This window comes from Trachemys scripta, chromosome 15, assembly GCF_013100865.1.
Source record: "Trachemys scripta elegans isolate TJP31775 chromosome 15, CAS_Tse_1.0, whole genome shotgun sequence".
Classification (NCBI taxonomy): Eukaryota; Metazoa; Chordata; order Testudines; family Emydidae; genus Trachemys; species Trachemys scripta.
The window spans coordinates 29,566,675-29,586,584 of record NC_048312.1 but is presented as its reverse complement, the minus strand read 5'-3'; the positions used below and the strand labels follow the sequence as shown (position 1 = coordinate 29,586,584).

General features: G+C 51.6%; 1 protein-coding gene across 1 annotated transcript in view; it reads right to left on the bottom strand.

Annotated features, from left to right (window-relative positions):
- RASAL1 (RAS protein activator like 1) overlaps positions 1-17,017 on the bottom strand; it is a gene marked incomplete in the record, with an annotated part of 126,021 nt that extends 109,004 nt beyond the window's left edge. The window contains 1 exon segment of the mRNA XM_034791589.1: positions 16,541-17,017. Coding sequence (XP_034647480.1) covers positions 16,541-16,605 — 65 coding nt within the window.
- Positions 17,018-19,910: the final 2,893 nt, after the last annotated feature.

Here is a 19,910-nt window from a genome sequence, read left to right as displayed (position 1 = left end):
AAATTCGGATTAATCCCGTAGTGTAGACATACCCTTAGGCTGACCTGTGTCCTGGTCCTTTAAGGACTGAAGATCTGCTGGGCTCCGTAAGAGGCTATGCACTGCATCAGCACAGCTTCCCACTGCCATGGCATTGCCCCGGTGGAAGCCCAGGCAGGCAAGCACGAGCTCCCTTTCTCCACTTCCCATCCCCAAAATCCCCTTCCACTCCTTCTCCCCACGATCCATTGCATGGCCTAGTTACCACTGCTTTGGCTCTTCACACCCTCTGGTGCCAGGCCCACCAGACACAGCAACATTGCCTTCCCCTTGGGCCTCCAGACCGTGCTGCTAAGGATCACTACTCCTGCTCCTGCCAATAGAGCCCTAGGGAAAGCACAGTCCATGCTGCCAGGAGCTTGCAATCCAGCAGGGCAGACAACGCGGGGAACCTGGGGAGAACCAAAGGGTGGAGCTAACTGGCAGGTCTCTTTGGAGGCTCGTTCACTGATGTCTGGATCACAAGGAACTAAAATTCAAAGTGATCTTGATAAATTGGAGAACTAGGCTACAGATGATAAAGTGAAATTCAACCAAGACAAATGGAAGGTGCTACACTTAGGGAAGAGAAACCAAATGCACAAATACAGACTGGGGGATAGCTGCTTTGGCAGCAGCACTGCTGGGAAGGATCTGGGAGTTGTGGTGGATCACACCCTCAACATGTGTCAGTAATGTGGTGCTGTTACAAAAAAAGGAAATGCGATTTCAGGTTACATTAACAGAGGCATAACCTGCAAGTCATGGGAGGTGTTAGTGCCACTCTACTCGACGCTGGTTAGGCCTCAGCTCGATTACTGTGTCCAATTTTGGTCACCGCTGTATAGACAGGATCAGGGGCAGCAGGTTTGTTTAATTTTTGGTGGTGCACAGAATGGCTCAAAGTCCCCACTCACCCACCCACCCTCCCACACACCTGCCTAAGGCTCTGGGACGGAGTTTGGGTGCAGGAGGGGTGTGGAATCTGGGAGGGAGTTTGGAGTGCAGGCTCTGGGAGGGAGATTGGCTGCAGGAGGAAGTTTGGGTGCGGGATTTGGGTTCTAGGCTGGGGGTGGGGGTGCAGGAAAGGGTGAGGGGTGTGTGTGGCCCTTACCTCAGGCGGCTCCCAAAAGTGACCCACACACCCCCTGGCAGCAGCGCCTAGGTGGAGGGGCTGGGGATCTCCGTGTGCCCCCGCCACTCCCATTGGCCACAGTTCCCAGCCAATGGGAGCTGCGGAGTCAGTGCTTGGGGTGGGGGCAGCACAAAGAGCACACACATCCCCATGGCCGCAGGGACGTGCCACACACTTCTGGGTGTGGCGCAGAGTGAGGGTGGGCAGGAAGCTGTCTTAGCCCCACTGTGCTGCCGGTGGCGGCCAGGGGCCCCTGGGCCCTTTTAAATCGCCCGGGGGCAGCAGGCGGGGCTGGGAGACACTCTGGGGGAGGCGCGTGGGGGCAGCAGGCGGGGCTGGAGGGAGAGACCCGGCCCCAAACATTGGTGGAGCTGGGCTCCCGGGCCCTGACTATTCCTGGAGCACGGGCACCATGGGCCCATATAACTCGCCGCCCCTGGACAGGATGTGAAAAAACTGGAAAAGATCCAGAGGTGAATGACAAAGATGATCAAAGGGTTGGAACGCAGCCATAGGAGCAAAGGCGGAAGGAACTGGGTATGTTTAGTTTGGAAAGAGGAGATTAAGGGGGGACTCAGATACTTGAAAGGCTGCAACAAGAAAGGAGAAAACTTGTCCTCTCTTGCCACAGAGGGCAGGACAAGCGACAATGGGTTCCAACTACAGCAGAGCAGATTTAGATTAAGGCCTTGGCTACACTTGCGAGTTACAGCGCATTAAAGCAGCCCCGGGAGCCCTATTCATGACCCGTCCACACTGGCAAGGCATTTAGAGTGCCTGGACTCTGCAGCTGGAGCGCTTCTGATAATCCACCTCGGCGAGAAGCATAATGCTTGCTGCGCCTCGGCTGAAACGCCCGGGCGTCAGTGTGAACGAGGTGTTGAATTACTGCGCTCTGATCGGCCTCCGGAAACATCCCATAATCCCCTTAAGTCAAGTGGCCACTCTTGTCATTGTTTTGGAATCGCTGCAGGAATGCGGATATGCCCTTTCAAAGCTCTGTTTGACAACCGGCTGCTTATCTGCTCCGGGACAAAGCAACCATTAGTGTGGAATGCTGTGTGAGAGAGATCGGCGGGAGGTGGGGGGGGGGTCTGCTGCTGTCTGAACTTACCAGACAGCATGCTGACATGCTCTCAGCCCCCCAAAACCCACTCTGTCTCCCCCCACATACACACAACACTAGGGCTACCATACGTCCGTTTTTTCCCCGGACATGTCTGGCTTTTCGGCAATCAAACCCCCATCTGGGGGGAATGTATGAAGTAAAAGATACAGGAGCAGGTATAAATGAAAGGATGGGGGGTGCTTTAACAAGTGTTAGGTCAGTCTAACGAGATAAAGCAATTAACAGCAGGATACCAAGGGAGGAGAAATAACTTCTGAAGTGGTAAAAGAGTGGCCCATTACAGACAGTTGACAAGAAGGTGTGAGTAACCGTAGGGAGACACTTCATACATCCGATGAAGTGGGTTTTAGCCCACAAAAGCTTATGCCCAAATAAATTTGTTAGTCTCTAAGGTGCCACAAGGACTCCTTGGTTTTTTTTTTTTTTTTTGCTGATACAGACTAACACGGCTACCTCTGAAACCTGTCACCATTCCTAATTAAGACAATCCCTGGAGAATCAGGTGGGGCAAGGCCCTCAGACAAACGGGGGAGTCACTGCCCTAAATTGCCCAGGCTTTGGCTTCAGGCCCGGGTAGCAGGGCTCAGGGTCCTAGGCTTTAGCCCCATGTAGTGGGGCTTTGGCTATCTGCCCTGAGCGACAGCAAGTCTAACACTGGCCCTGCTTGGAGGACCCCCTGAAACCTGCCCGTGGTCCCCCAGGAGGCCCCGGACCCCTGGCTGAGAACCACTGCTCCAAACCAGGCCTGGACAGGGAATACACAGCAGCAACCAGAGAAAGCTGCTATGAAGTCAGCGTAGCTCCATTAACGTCCGTGGAACTTGCTGGCTGAGATCTAACCCAAGGGGTTAGGTTTGCTCGTATATTCTTGACAGTTTGTTTCTTTCACTCAACATCCCTCTGCACTGCATTCAGAGATAAGAGGGCACTTTATCTCTCTCAGGATTCATCTTTTCAGTGAGTTTCAAAATTCCACAAAAGGAGAAAATAAGCAGCATTGGGACAATTGGCCTCAGTTAGGTGAATTGTAGTCAGTGAGGAACTCACCTGACAAGGCAATGTAGGGCTGCTGATGGACCAGCTCACTTACTGAATCTAAGCTGCCATGTTTTCCATGTTCACAATCAAACTCAGAATTTGTACCAGTTTTAGACAGTTGTCAATTTCATTATAACTCACTCCCCTTAACTCTGACCCATGTCCGTGTTGGAGGGGGCTTGTTTTCACCCTAATGTTGTTTCAAAGCTGGTTAATGTTAATATATAATGCAACTAAGGTGTGAATTTTTAACACTGGGGGTATTTAACCACTGGAACAATTTACCAGGGGTTGTGGTGGAGTCTCCATCACTGGCAATTGTTAAATCAAGACTGAGATTTTTCTAAAAGATCTGCTCTAGTTCAAACAGGAATTATTTTGGGGAAGTTCTATGGCCTGTGTCATACGCGAGGTCAAACTAGATGAGCACAGTGGTGCCTTCTGGCTTTGGACTCTATGAGTCTGTGAAATATAGGGCATGATCCTGCAATAATCTATGTGTGAGCATATCCCTGCAACTCTAGGAGCCCCTTGGCTTTAGTGGGGCTGTACACCGGGCTCATGGGGTTGCCAGATCTCATTATCTTATTGCCAGTCTCATGATATTGGGTGTTTTTTCTGAAAATCTGCCACTCCCAGAGTCAGGTGATGGGGACACTCAGCTTTCTTTTTTAAAGTGGTACTTTTCTAGCACAGGAGCAGGGGGTTGGACTAGATACCTCCTGAGGTCTCTTCCAACCCTGAGATTCTCTGATTCTGTGATAGGAGAGCTGGGGACACAGCACTGTCAGTTGAGGGGATCCAGCTATAGAACACACTTCTGGAGATCAGGCAAATCCAGAGTCTGACCATTTTTAGGAAAAGCTGCAAATCCTTCTTTTTTGAAGAGACCTTTCCACCTTAAGAATGAAATTCACAACACTGACCCCTTTCTATCCAATAACCCGCCCCCACTGGCCCTCTCACCAAGCATCCACAGGATCGGTGCCACATCCCCAGGCTTGGAACAGTCTCTAGGAGGAACCCCTCGCCGTGCCAGACCCCACTCATCCTCCTGGGTAGGCCACGCGACCTCACCGTCTCCTTTGACTGAATCTCGGGGACTCAGCACACCAGGAGCTCTGTTCAGCAAGTCCAGCTGAGAGAGAGACTTGTCCACTCTGCAGGGATTAATGCACCTCAAACATTTGCACTGACAGCACCGTCACAACAGGTGGGTTTATTACTCAGCTGGAGCCCAGCCTAGGCAGTCCTTAGATTAGCACAGCACAGCCCAGTCCAATTAGCGCAGAGCTGCAGTGAACCCCACTGGTCAAGCTCTGTGTCTCTCTCGGTCTGATCTTTGTCAGTTCCCAGGCAAGAGAGCCCCCACCTCCCTCCAGCAGCCATCTCTTATCCCCCTACCGCATGCCTTCCCAGGCCTTTGTTCTCCAGCTGGGGTCTTTGCTCAGCTTCCCTGCGGAGAGGTGGGGAAAGGCATCGCCCTCTGGGTTGTTGATTACTAGGGGTCAGTGTCCTGGTGACTGGCTTTTCCATTGTCTTCTCAAGACCTCTGCCAGACTTTTTTTTTTTTAAATGATCCATTCAGGCTCATACAGCCAGGCAACATTCATACCTATGGCCTTGTCCACACTACACAGTTTGGTCGACAAAAGGCAGCTTTCATCGACAAAACAGTGGAGGTGTACGTACTACAATGCCCCTCCTGCTGATGTAACTCCCCTGCTGCTCCAACGTAATAAAACCACCTCGACGAGAAGCATAGAGCTTTTTGTGACAACGTTAGCGCGATGCAGTGTCAGTGTGCTTGGTGAGGTCATCCTAAGTGACCTCCAGGCGGGGTCTCACAATGCCCATCATGACCGCTCTGGTCAGTAGTTTCTACTCCGCTGCCCTTCAGTCAGATACACAGGCATGTGCTCCTCCCCCTTTAAAGCCCGGGGAATTTTTGAAATTCCTTTTCATGTTTGCTTGGCCTGGACAGCTCACATTGATCTTCCCAGCTGACCATGCCAGCTCTCCACAGCAAACACGCTCCCGCCTGGAGTGCACCAGAGTTGCTGGGTATGTGGGGATAGGAGGCTGTGCAGTACCAGCTGATCCAGCCATAGGATCTTTGACACCTACAAGCAGATTGCTCAGGGCATGGATGAGAAGGGGACAGGGACACACAGCCGGGCTGTGCCAAGATAAAGGAGCTGAGGCAGGCGTACCACAAGGCAAGGGAGGCCAACTGTCTCTCTGTTGTGCCAGCAACCACACACACACACACACACACCACACAACAAAAACACTAACCCAGGAACCTATCCTTGCAACAAATCCCATTGCCAACTCTGTCCACATATCTATTCAGGGGATACCATCATAGGACCTAATCACATCAGCCACACCATCAGAGGCTCGTTCACCTGCACATCTACTAATGTGATATGTGCCAGCAATGCCCCTCTGCCATGTACATTGGCCAAACCGGACAGTCTCTACGCAAAAGAATAAATGGACACAAATCAGACGTCAAGAATTATAACATTCAAAAACCAGTTGGAGAACACTTCAATCTCCCTAGCCACTCGATTACAGACCTAAAAGTGGCAATTCTTCAACAACAAAAACTTCAAAAACAGACTCCAACGAGAAACTGCAGAACCAGAATTAATTTGCAAACTGGACACCATCAAATTAGGCCTGAATGAAGACTGGGAGTGGATGGGTCATTACACGAAGTAAAAACTATTTCCCCATGCTAATTTCCCCCCTACTGTTACTTACACCTTCATAGAATATCAGGGTTGGAAGGGACCTCAGGAGGTATCTAGTCCCACCCCCTGCTCAAAGCAGGACCAATTCCCAACTAAATCATCCCAGCCAGGGCTTTGTCAAGCCTGACCTTAAAAACCTCTAAGGAAGGAGATTCCACCACCTCCCTAGGTAACCCATTTCAGTGCTTCACCACCCTCCTAGTGAAAAAGTTTTTCCTAATATCCAACCTGAACCTCCCCCACTGCAACCTGAGACCATTGCTCCTTGTTCTGTCATCTGGTACCACTGAGAACAGTCTAGATCCATCCTCTTTGGAACCCCCGTTCAGGTAGTTGAAAGCAGCTATCAAATCCCCCCTCATTCTTCTCTTCTGTAGACTAAACAATCCCAGTTCCCTCAGCCTCTCCTCTTAAGTCATATGCTCCAGCCCTCTAATCATTTTGTTGCCCTCCGCTGGACTCTTCCCAATTTTTCCACATCCTTCTTGTAGTGTGGGGCCCAAAACCGGACACAATACTCCAGATGAGGCCTCACCAATGTCAAATAGAGGAGAATGATCACATCCCTCGATCTGCTGGCAATGCCCCTACTTATACAGCCCAAAATGCCTTTAGCCTTCTTGGCAAGAAGGGCACACTGTCGACTCATATCCAGCTTCTCGTCCACTGTAACCCCTAGGTCCTTTTCTGCAGAACTGCTGCTTAGCCAGTCGGTCCCTAGTCTGTAACTGTGAATGGGATTCTTCCATCCTAAGTGCAGGACTCTGCACTTGTCCTTGTTGAACTTCATCAGGTTTCTTTTGGCCCAATCCTCTAATTTGTCTAGGTTCCTCTGTATCCTATCCCTACCCTCCAGTGTATCTACCATTCCTCCCAGTTTAGTGTCATCTACAAACTTGCTGAGAGTGCAGTCCACGCCATCCTCCAGATCATTAATGAAGATATTGAAATAAACCGGCCCCAGGACCGACCCTTGGGGCACTTGGCTTGATACCGGCTGCCAACTAGACATGGAGCCGTTGATCACTACCCGTTGAGCCCAACGATCTAGCCAGCTTTCTATCCACCTTATAGTCCATTCATCCAGCCCATACTTCTTTAACTTGGCGGCAAGAATACTATGGGAAACCGTATCAAAAGCTTTGCTAAAGTCAAGGAATAACATGTCCACTGCTTTCCCCTCATCCACAGAGCCAATCTCATTATAGAAGGCAATTAGGTTAGTCAGGCATGACTTCCCCTTGGTGAATCCATGCTGACTGTTCCTGTCACTTTCCTCTCCTCTAAGTGCTTCAGAATTGATTCCTTGAGGACCTGCTCCATGATTTTTCCAGGGACTGAGATGAGGCCGACTGGCCTGTAGCTCCCTGGATCCTTCTTCTTCCCTTTTTAAAAGATGGGCACTACATTAGCCTTTTTCCTGTCATCCGGGACCTCCCCCGATCGCCATGAGTTTTCAAAGATAATGGCCAATGTCTCTGCAACCACATCCGCCAACTCTTTTAGCACCCTCGGATGCAGCGCATCCAGCCCCATGGACTTGTGCACATCCAGCTTTTCTAAAAAGTCCTGAACCACTACTTTCTCCACAGAGGGCTGCTCACCTCCTCCCTATGCTGTGCTGCCCAGTGCAGCAGTCTGGGAGCTGACCTTGTTCATGAAGACAGAAGAAAAAAAAAAAAAAAAAGCATTGAGTACATTAACTTTTTCTACATCCTCTGTCACTAGGTTGCCTCCTTCATTCAGTAAGGGTCCCACATTTTCCTTGACTTTCTTCTTGTTGCTAACATACCTGAAGAAACCCTTCTTGTTACTCTTAACATCTCTTGCTAGCTACAACTCCAAGTGTGATTTGGCCTTCCTGATTTCACTCCTGCATGCCTGAGCAATATTTTTATATTCCTCCCTGGTCATTTGTCCAATCTTCCACTTCTTGTAAGCTTCTTTTTTGCGTTTAAGATCAGCAAGGATTTCACTGTTAAGCCAAGTTGGTCGCCTGCCATATTTACTATTCTTTCTACACATCGGGATGGTTTGTTCCTGCAACCTCAATAAGGATTCTTTAAAATACAGCCAGCTCTCTTGGACTCCTTTCCCGCTCATGTTATTCTCCCAGGGGACCCTGCCCATCAGTTCCCTGAGAGAGTCAAAGTCTGCTTTTGTGAAATCCAGGGTCCGTATTCTGCTGCTCTCCTTTCTTCCTTGTGTCAGGATCCTGAACTCGACCATCTCATGGTCACTGCCTCCCAGGTTCCCATCCACTTTTGTTTCTCCTAATTATTCTTCCCTGTTTGTGAGTAGCAGGTCAAGAAGAGCTCTGCCCCTAATTGGTTCCTCTAGTACTTGCACCAGGAAATTTTCCCCTACACTTTCCAAAAATTTCCTGGATTGCCTGTGCACCGCTGTATTGCTCTCCCAGCAGATATCAGGGTGATTAAAGTCTCCCATGAGAACCAGGGCCTGCGATCTAGTAACTTCTGCTATCTGCCAGAAGAAAGCCTCGTCCACCTCATCCCCCTGGTCTGGTGGTCTATAGCAGACTCCCACCATGACATCACCCTTGTGGCTCCCACTTCTAAACTTAATTCGGAGACTCTCAGGTTTTTCTGCAGTTTCATATCGGAGTTCTGAGCAGTCATACTGCTCTCTTACATACAATGCAACTCCCCCCAACTTTTCTGCCCTGCCTGTCCTTCCTGAACAGTTTATATCCATCCAGGACAGTACTCCAGTCATGTGAGTTATCTCACCAAGTCTCTGTTATTCCAATAACATCATAATTCCTTGACTGTGCCAGGACTTCCAGTTCTCCCTGCTTGTTTCCCAGGCTTCTTGCATTTGTGTATAGGCACCTTCTTGTCAACTGTTGGAAATGGGCCATCCTGATTATCACTACAAAAGTTTTTTCTCTCCTGCTGATAATAGCCCACCTTAATTGATGAGTCTCGTTATAGTTGGTATGGCAACACCCATTTTTTCATGTTCTCTGTATATATCTCTTCCTACTGTATTTTCCACTGCATGCATCCAATGAAGTGGGCTTTAGCCCACGAAAGCTTATGCCCAACTAAATTTGTTAGTCTCTAAGATGCCACAAGTTCTCCTGTTCTTTTTGCTGATACAGACTAACACGGCTGCTACTCTGAAACCTCTCTCTGGTGTGGCACCGAAAACATGCAGCTTCTACAAGGAGCTGTACACCATCCCTGGCGGCGACCCCACCTGCACTGCCAAGAGCCCCACAAGGAGGTCCAGTTGGAAGAGGACGTGCAACAGGCTCGTCCGGTGTCATGGTGAGCCAGGACCTCTTTTTGACTCTGGAGGGGTCTCACCAGTCCCAGCAGTTCAGCTCTGGTGTGCCTGAAGCAGGAGAGGGAGCTCCAGTAAGTACTCATTTTTCTTTGATAGTGCACGATTTACATGAGGTAGAGGTGTTCTTTTTTTTGTTCCGTGGTGCACATGGGAGAAGAGACTGAAATAAACACTAGGTACTATTTGTATCTCCTTCACATTCCCCTGTGCAGTTACGCAGTGGGGGCTCTGCAGAAGAGTTTGTTAATGGACACCGGGATCTCCTGAGAATCCTCCAGGGAGATCTCTAGGAAACTTTCCTGAAGGTACTCTGCAATCCTCTGCCAAAGGTTCCTTGGCAGAGCAGCTTTGTTTCTTCCCCCATTGTAGGAAACTTTGCTGTGCCAATCGGCAATTACTTGTGCAGGAACCAAAGCAGCACATGGGCGAGGAGCATGCAGACCTGGTCTGAAGCCGCACATATACAGGAGATGCTCCCTTGCATCTTTCATTATTCTCAGTAGTGTGATTTCAACTTGGATCACCCCTGCCTGTGGGTATTCAGAATAGTGTCCACAGGTGCTTGTACTGATCCCCTTCTGAAACCACCCAGACCCTGTCTCATCTTGCACCCCCTGCCCCAGGCTGAACTCACCATGTTTAGAGCTCTGGCTGTGCTGCGTGCTGGCCAAAGGAAAGCGAGAAAGAGGTTATGTAACTTTTATGATTCAATACTGAGTGCACACACAATACTGACTCTGTGCGTTGTTTCTTTTGCTTCTGCAGATGTGCCCTTGAGGGCCAGCTCCTACGCACTGATGGAGCGCCTCCTTTAGCTAAGGTGGTGAACGAGGAGCAGTAAGGACATTTTTCAGGAATTTCTGCAATCGTCAGATCAGGCTGATAGTGATCACAGGGCACGGAGAGAGACAATAAACTACAAATGGATAGCCAGGAGAGGAGACAGGGCCAGGAGAGAAGACAGGGCCAGGAGAGGAGACAGGGCCAGAGCAGATAATAAAGCTCATGGAGGACCAAACAGAGATGCTGAGGTCCTTAACTGCACTGCAGGTGGAACATATGCATGTTCAACCCTCGCCCCCTTGCAGCCCATACAGAACTGCGTTCCTTGCCCTCCCCAACCTCCCCATACACATTCCTCTCACATCCCCAGCCTCCTTGCGGTACCCCTTGCACTCCACCCCAGGGACATTTATTGTTTAATAAAAATTGAGTCTTACAAGACTGATTCTTTATTGATGACCTACATAGGGTAGTTGCAACAGAAAGTCAAACACCGTGGCAGATTACCTGGCTTAATTCATTACAGAAAGACCCATTACTGGGGTTCATTGTCAAAATGCTGCTTCAAAGCCTCCCTGATTCAAATAGTCCCCTCCCACCCTCCGCCCCACGTAGCCCCTCTGACAGCCCTAGTGTCTGGCTGCTCAAAATCAGCCACCACGCAATCTGCCTCCACGCTCCACCCCTAGGGAAACTTTTTGCCCTTGGGTTCACAAATGTTATGCAGAGCACAGCAGGCTGCTATGACCATGAGAGGTCCAACCTGCCTAAAAGGCCGTGACCCTTTAATCTGCCGAACACACATTCTTTGGGCATTTAGCACCTGCTTAGACTATTGTTGAAGTGCTCCTTGTAAGGCGTCATGAGCCATGGGAATAAGGGTAGGCTGGGTCTCCCAGGATCACTATAGGCATTTCAACATCCCCCATTGGAACCCTTTGCTCTGGAAAGAAAGTCCCTGCATGTAGCTTTCTGTACAGGCCAGTGTTCCTGAAGAAGAGTGCATCATGCACCTTCCCTGACTATCCCGCATTGATGTCTGTGAAATGACTCGGGTGATCCACAAGCACCTGCAATGCCATAAAGAAGCTGATGTACTCTGTCACAAGACGGTCTGGGGTCAAAACTGGGATATTGCCCTGATGCAGTTAGGGAATTCCATTGCTGCAAAGCCATCCCCTCTTTCACACATATTTCCAAGAGTCACGGTTCTTCGTAGCAGGAGGTGATTAATGTCCCTGCACACTTGCGGGAACGCAACCCCCACAGTGGACTTCCGAACTCCAAACTGATTCGCAACTGTAGAAGTCTGGAGTCGCCAGCTTCCACACAGTGATCCCCACTTATTTTTCCACTGTTGGGGCAGCTCTCATTTTGGTTTCCTTGTGCCAGGGATGCGGGAGGAGGGTGTGAGCTCCGCCCACAGTTCAAGGAAGTGGCTTTGCGCATATGAAAGTTCTGCAGCTACTGCTCGTTATCCCAGAGCTGCATTACAATCCGATCCCACCACTCGGTGCTTGTTTCCCAAGCCCAATAGCGACGGTTCGCTGTGTGCAGCTGCTATGTGAATGCCAACATCAATCTTGAATGGTTTCTTTCCATGGCACACAGCAGGGCAAGCACCATGGATTCCTGTTCAGAGTCACAGCTCATGAAATACTGCAGGATCAGTGTTGTGTTCATAACACTCATGACAAAACTGGAGAGCAGTGCAGGATCCATGCTTTTAGGAAGAGATGGCGGGCACAAAGTTCACAGGGGCAGTTGAAAAACAGCACGAAACTGTCAGAAGTCCTTGGAATTATGGTATGGGGAAAAATGCATCATGGGGGCGGTGATCCCGTCCCAGGATGCCTAGCGGGAGAAGGTGGTGATTTGCACGGTGGGATAGCTACCCATGGTACACTGCTCTCTCTGTCAGTGCTAGAGCACCAACTGTGGACGCGCTCCGCCAACACAGGGAGCATGGTGTGAACATGCACAAGCAATGTAATTACAGCCATTTATGATCGTCGACGTAACTTAAGTCGGCTTCACTCTGTAGTGTAGGCATGGCCTTAGGGCTTGTGTGCGACGGCCGCACAGCTTTACTGCTGTAGCGCTGCACTGCAGACACTGCCCATGGCGATGGGAGGGGTTCTCCCATTGGCGTAGGTAATCCACCTCCCCAAGAGTTGGTAGTTAAGTCAACAGAAGAATTCTTCCATCACAGAATCATAGAAGATTAGGGTTGAAAGAGACCTCAGGAGGTCATCTAGTCCAACCCCCTGCTCAAAGCAGGACCAATCCCCAACTAAATCATCCCAGCCAGGGCTTTGTCACTGTCTACACAGGAACTTAGGTTGGCTTAACTATGCCGCACAGGAGCGTGGATTTTTCTCACTCCATAGCGACATAGTTTCTAGTGTAGACCAGGCTTTAGCATGCTGTGAGAACAAATAGTCCTCCCCCACACCCTGCCAGGTAGCCATGGAAAATATAGGGGAAATCAAGGCACACACTGGGGTCATAAAAATATTACGGAAGATTCCGACTTTATCACCCCCCTTCTACCCAATAAATCCCCAACACTGACCCCCCTTTCTGCCCTCAAACCCCAATATCGATATTCCTTCCTAACAAGCCCCTACCAATGAACCAACAAATACTTTGTGAAACAAGTCAACCTAACACACCCAAACCCTACCACAAGCAGAGTTGTGATCCCATAAAGGGAGAAGGCCAGAGAGAACACAAAGTCCACTAGCGACTTGGCTATTGCTATGGAGTTTATGTGGAAAACGTTCAGATACTACGGTGATGGGCCGCAGGATAAAACCCTAAAGGTTTGTCAGCACTGTGGGGACTGCAGCAGTATAGCTACACCGCACTAAGCCCCTAGTGTAGATGCAGCCTACAGTGAGAGAAGGGGTTTTCCATGGCTGTAGGAATACTGCCTCCCCGAGTGGTGGTAGCATTCTTCTGTCGACCCGGCTGTGGCTACACTGAGGGTTAGGTTGGCACAGCTGAATCACTTGGGATTTCACCCCCCCGAGCAACATAGCTAGGGGCTTTTCTATACTTGAAATGCTACAGTGACACAGAAGCACCTCAGTGTAGACACTACCTATGCCAACAGAAGGGCTTCTCCCTTTGGCACAGGGAATCCACCTCCCCGAGAGGCGGTACCTAGATGCAGGGCTGGCTCTGGCTTTTTGGCCGCCCCAAGCAAAACAAACAAACAAAAACCAACCTGCGGCACGCCCGGAGCGTGGGTGCAGGGGGACCGGCTGGGGGAGGGGAGGAGGAGGGAGCAGGCGGGAGAGAGAGAGAAGGGGGCTGCCAGGGCTACAGCAGGGGCGCTGCCACGCGGCCCCTCCCGCTGCGCCGCCTCCTGCCGCGAGGGCTCCGCTCCGGTCGGCGGGGAGGGAAGGAAGAGGACTGCCCTGCAGGGCGCTCTGGTTCTCCGCACTGCCGCCCCCTACAGGGCAGCTGGAGCAGAACAAGAACAACAACAACAACAAAAAGCAACAGAGGGTCCTGTGGCACCTTTGAGACTAACAGAAGTATTGGGAGCATAAGCTTTCGTGGGTAAGAACCTCACTTCTTCAGATGCAACAACAAAGCGGCCGTGCCGCCCTAGGATTGGGCGGAATGCCGCCTCGAACAATCTGCCGTCCCAAGCACCAGCTTGCTCGGCTGGTGCCTGGAGCCGCCCTGCCTAGATGGACGGAATCCTTTCACTGTCCTAGCACTGTACACATGGGGACTTAGGGCAGTTTACCCACAGCGCTCTGGTGGATTTTTCACACCTCTGAGCAACATAGCTGAGTGCCGACCAGCCCTATGTCAATCTTAAGTGTAGACCAGGCCTCAGATAGACAGGTAGGTTTTGTAAAGGTCACTGTGCTAATTCTCTTCTCACACCAGTTTCACTGCATAGCCCCTGGTTCCCCATTGCCTGCCCCTTAACCAGATATCTGGAACCATGGAAACTGTGGGTGTGCAGCAGAATATGGTCAGCTCCAAGCATCCAAAAATCATGAGAATAAGCAAACAACCCCCCTTACATTTTTTGGGGTGGTTCTAAGTGCTTTTTGCTTCTGAGCTGCTAGGCTGCGCTGTCACTATGTTGACAAGCTTTTTTCCACTACCATAAAGGATATAAACTGATTTTTCTTTTTAAATGAAAGTGTCTTCTCATATGACTCCAGAAGCTGGGGCTTGAAGACCCCTGCCCCCCACAAAATCCAAAAACAGAAAGTATTGTGAGCATTGACAAAATGAAAATTGCTCCCAAATCCAAATGATGGCTTTCTGTACCCGCTCTGCTGACTTCCCACTGGTGTTAACACCCACTAGGAAATGGAGAATCGGGCTCTCAGACTGCAGGGATGTAGCTCCAGATTTAGATGAGTGTAAACAAGAGGGGAATAAGTCCACTGTTGGTTAGCAGCCTAAGAGCTGGGCTACACTAGACAATTGGTGACAATTCCACATCCTCGAGTGACATAGTTAAGCTGACCTAAGTCCCTGTGCAGACAGCGCTAGGCTGACGGAAGGATCCTTCCACTGATCGAGCTACTATCGTGACGGGAGAACCCCTCCTGCTGGTGTAGGTCGTGTCTACACGGAAGCCCTGCAGCAGCGCAGTTGTGCCACTGGAGCCTTTCAAGTGTGTAGCTGGAGAGGTATGAGCGGGGAGCAGGTTTACCCCGATTTACATGGGAATAAATGGCCATGCAAAGGACAGGCAGGGGACAAGCAGACCTGCAGATTTTGGAATACAAAGAATAGTCAGTGCAATACAGACGAGGAAGTTTGCCCATTCTTCTACCAGAGACGCTCCCAGTCCTAAACTGTGCTTCGGAAACAGGCGAGACCATCTGGGGAGTTAGCACCCAGACCTAGCTGGGCTTGACTCAGTGCAGAAACTGCTTGGTGAAAAGTGCTCATGCACTGAAGACCTAATTTACCCGAACGGACCTGCATCACCTCTAGGCCGCAGTGGCCTTGAGACTTCCTGCCAAAATCCAGGTCAGGAGTTTCTCCGGCTGAGTTATGAAAAGAGAGCTCGGCAGTGGAAAGTGTCAGGGTATGTGGAGAAATGTGAATAGTGCGTGTGGCATTGTATATCTCTCTGCTGCCATCCAGCCAAGGAGCACAAACACTCCAAGCTTTGGACAGTCATTAATTCATACTTGCAGCCTCCCTGTGATGTACAGCAGTCTCATCACCTCTCTTTTGCATATGGGGAAACTGAGGCACAGTGACACGAGCAGAATGACCCAGTAGCAGTGCTGGGAATAGAACCCAAATCCCAGCCTCCCCATTCTAATTACTAGACATCACTGCCTCTAGTCAGCATCATCCCAACAACATCTGCACACCAAAGATGCAGCCAAGCATTGGACAGACCCTGGGGAAGAAGCCCATCTCCTGCTCTGCCTCTGGGCTGGGATCCGCGAGCACCAGGGAGTGCCACGCTGTGACGTATCACCATGCTGATGCCTGCCAGCTGCAATCCCATTATGTATTGATCGATATCAATCAGAATAGTAACTGGATAAGTGATAACAGTAACTTGAGCTCAGGGTGGAGACTGCTGGACCAAATCATATTTTCCCTTCCCCACACCCAGCCCTGCTCCAAAGCTAAAATCTAGCAGCAGGAGGCGGTGGCCTCACATCAGTGGAAGTGACACACGCCTAGAGCTGGGACCAGCTGCCAAATGCAGACCTGGTTTTGGTACACACTGCCTTGCAGGTCGAGGGGTCAGGGTCACCCCGTTAGTAACTCAGGCCATTTTCAAAATTCAAATAGGGATTCAAATGTCAACCTCCAGATCTGGGGGGGTGGTTCTGACCCAGGCCAACATTAACCAAGGAACCGGAGAGCGCTAACGAGCAAGCCCAGAATTCATATTTGGAGAGGCACCTGGTCGCCTCCAGCCTGGACTGCCCATTTCCTCCTCTCCTCCCTGGGAGGCAGCCTGGGGAGCCCGGGGGTCCCCCAGGCCAAAGTGCAGGAAGGGGGAGTCTTGAGCCAATAGGTTGGCTCTCCGCAAGCTAACATCTACTCCTGGTAGCCAGGAGCCCCCGGCGCCCCCAGGCACTGGGCAGCAGCCGGGGAGTGTGCCCGTTTACTGGGCTGCATGGAAATGGAGTCCAGGCATCAGCCAGATGCTCCAGGGAGGGGCGAGAGCTCCTGTACACCCCAAGTCAAGCCTCTTTGGGGCCAAATTCCTCCGCCAGCACCACAGGGGCCGGCCGTGGGATGGAGCTGCCCTGGCCCCCGCCTCAGCCAGGACCGCCCGGAGCGCTCGGCGAGCGCCGCGACCCGCTGAGCGCCCTGCGACGGGCATCCCACGGGAACCCAACTCACACATCCTTGGCGGGCAGGCCCCGTCCTTCCACCACTCTGAAATGCAGGGCCGTGTTCCGGGCCATCCCCAGCCCGAACTTGGGTCTGTCCTCAGCGGCGGGGCTGATCGTCCCTCGGAACCATCGGCTCGGCTCCGGGGTCCTGGCCGTCTCCCGCCGGGGAGTTTGGGGCTGTGCCGCGGGGCGCGCTGCTCCTGCCTCGCCTCGGGCTTCTGCCTGGCGCTGAGCAGAACAGCAGCTGGCTCGCGTCGAAACGTGTCTTGCCAGGGCAGCGCCAGGCAGGTGAAACCGCCCAGCCCGTGCCAAACCGCCAGGCGCCGCGTCAGGTTCAGCTCAAAGCGCCCAGGCGGCTTCTCCGTGCCTCGCCGGCGTCGGAGCCGGCTGCCCGAGCAGCACCGGGAGCGGCGGAGCGCGAGCTGCTGCTAGAGGCTCCGAGACACGCTCTGGCCGCGGCAGAATCGTGTCTGCAGCCACAGGTTGCCCGGGGAGCGCTACACCCGCTAAGCAGGCGGAAGCCAGCAGAGTGGCGCTCCCCTGCCTCCTAGCGGCAGCCAGGGGAAATGCTCCCTTCCCGGCCAAAGGGGCAGCGAGGGGGCAGCGGTCCCCTTCTGCACCCTCCTACGTCAGCTTCGGTGAATTAACATGCCCTTCGAGCTGCACCTGCCTGCAAACGAGCCTCTTCCCTGGGAAGTGTCTGAGGCTCACGGCCTGGGCTTGGCTCACTAAGTAGAATCGGGGCTTGTATTCCAAAGGCTGGGGAATCACCCAGGTTTAAAATGACAGAGCCAGGTTGGTAGCAGGACTGCTCGCCTCCATCTCTCTGCCCGCTCACCTGCCCCACTCCCAGGCTTGCAGTTTGCATTGCCATCACACCAGCATTTCGCCTGGGTGCTGGCAGCCAGCAGAGAGTTTGAGACAAGCTGGCACTGTACTAATTACCCCTGAAAGGGATTAACAAAGTCCGAAATGCCACCCCAGCCGGGCAAAGCAGAACACTCATTAAATCTTCCCATCCCCTCGTGGGTCTCCCTGGGCACCATTACACTGGGCACTGCCTAACTCCATGCCACTTCATCTCACCTTCCCCCCAGGGAACTCAAGCTGCTTTATAAACACACAAAAAAGCCCCACAGCCCTCAGTGCAGCATCAGTATCCCGATTTTATAGATGGGGAAACTGAGGCACGGGACAAGGCCATGTCTTGCCCAAGGTCACCCACCAGAGCAGTGGGAGAGCTGGGAACAGAACCCAGGTCCCCAGCTCAGAACTTATTCACAAACTATCCTCTCTGCAAGAAAAAATGGGCCAGTTTCTGCCCTCGGTTGCACTGGAGTCATCCCAGCAAAGCTCCTGCTGCGTTAACCAGGAGTTGCTGAGGATGGAATTTGGTCCAGGAGGGAGGAAGCCCAGGTGCATTTATTGAAGAACACTGCTATGCAGTCAGCGATCATGTGGGGCGATAAGCTCGCCAGTGATGGACACAGATGGAATGTGCAGCCTTAAGGCCCTAGCTAGAGATCAATCCGGATGGCTCTCGGTCAGCCGAGATTGGCCGTGCTGATGATGGAGGAAGTCCAGGGATGTGTGTATGAGGGAATGGGAGGGTTATTACCCTTGGTGTGCACCGTCCCAGTGTTTCTGCTGTAGCTCTCACTGCCCTACGCTCTGCCTCTGCATCTGATACTCATAAATCTACCAGAAGAATAGCTCCTCTGCCCACCTCCACAGCCCGCTCTGCCATCTGCCGCGTGTTGGAGCTGAGTGATGACAGGTGGACTCTGATTCAATGCCAGCTTACCCCGCTGTAAGTGGGGAGTAACTCCACTGGAGTTACTGAGGTGCAGCAGGCCAGGGGAGAGAATCAGCCCTGTGTCTCAATGTGATTTTTATCTCCTGAATTCTTCCTGCCCCACATCAGGTCTGCAAAACGGGGGGGACGTTATATAGCGTGTGTGCTGGGAATGGAAGCTGGATAAATAGGCAGCTTCTACAAGTACCCTCTCAACGGCCTGATCCAAAGTCCATTGAAGTCAATAGAAAGGCTCCCACTGGCTCCAGTGGGCCCCAAATTAATACAGGGGCAAGGGTCACGGTGGCAAATTACACCAGTGGTCAGAAACCCAACTCCGCCAGGGACAGATCAGCCCAACAGAAGTTCATATCAATCTTGTCTGCCATAGAATCATAGAATATCAGGGTTGGGAGGGACCTCAGGAGGTATCTAGTCCAACCCCCTGCTCAAAGCAGGACCAACACCAACTAAATCATCCCAGCCAGGGCTTTGTCAAGCTGGGCCTAAGGATGGAGATTCCACCACCTCCCTAGGTAACCCATTCCAGTGCTTCACCACCCTCCTAGTGAAAAGATTTTTCCTAATATCCAACCTAAACCTCCCCGTGCAATCTAAACCTTCCCCATGCAAACCCCTAATTAAGGAACCCCCTGCCAAGTCTTGGGGAGACCTTAATAAATACTAGAAGAGCTAATCAAACTCCTACTCCTCTGTCCCATAGATTTCACTGTCATTGCTAATTGCTACCGGGACAGATTGTCCCCTCCTGTGGGGGCAGGAAACCTTGAGGAGCTAAGCTGGCAGAGTTTTTGCTCAAGGAAGAAGGATAGAGGGGCCTGTGGAGACTGCAGGGGGTGTAGCAGGCTATCCCAAGCCCCTTCTCTGCTGCTGTGACCCAGAACAGACTTCAAGAGACAATGCCTGGAGCCACCAAGCAGCACCATCTGTGTTGGTCATTCTGGGAGCCAGAGAGAACCAGAGGGTCTGTGTGTCTCTAGTAGCCTCAACAAGCATCCTCCCTCCCCTTTGTATTCGTAACAACTGAGTCCATCTTGTGTCTTCCTTATCCCAAGGGGCATTTGGGATGCAACTCCCCCATCCCCACACATCACCAGAATCCATGGGGATGGGTCCTGTTGAAAGACTTGCCTTCTTTTGCTGTCAGGGCCCTATCCCACCCTGACAGCATGGCTCCACTGAGAGTCCCGCCCTACAACCTCAGCTGCAGTCTGATGGCAGGGATCAGGCCCACATATATTTTTGACTCAGTAGTACTCCTCTGACTATTGAATAAGGATTGGCCCCTTGTACTACAGTGTGTAGAGCTATGAATTGGCAACACCCTGGGTTTCTGTGTCCTGCGCTTTTAAATTGCTAAGAACTCTGTCTTTGGAGCCAGCAGTCGTGTTCCTGCGGGAGATGCACACACTGCGCTCTCTCTACCTAGAGAAGTTCTTTAGACTAAAACACATGGCTGTTCTTTGTGTGTGCCTGGACTAAATGCACATAACTTATTTGTCTCCCTACTGAATTCCTGGAAGTCAGCCGTGGATGTATTTTCATTGTCAGTCAGTAGCCC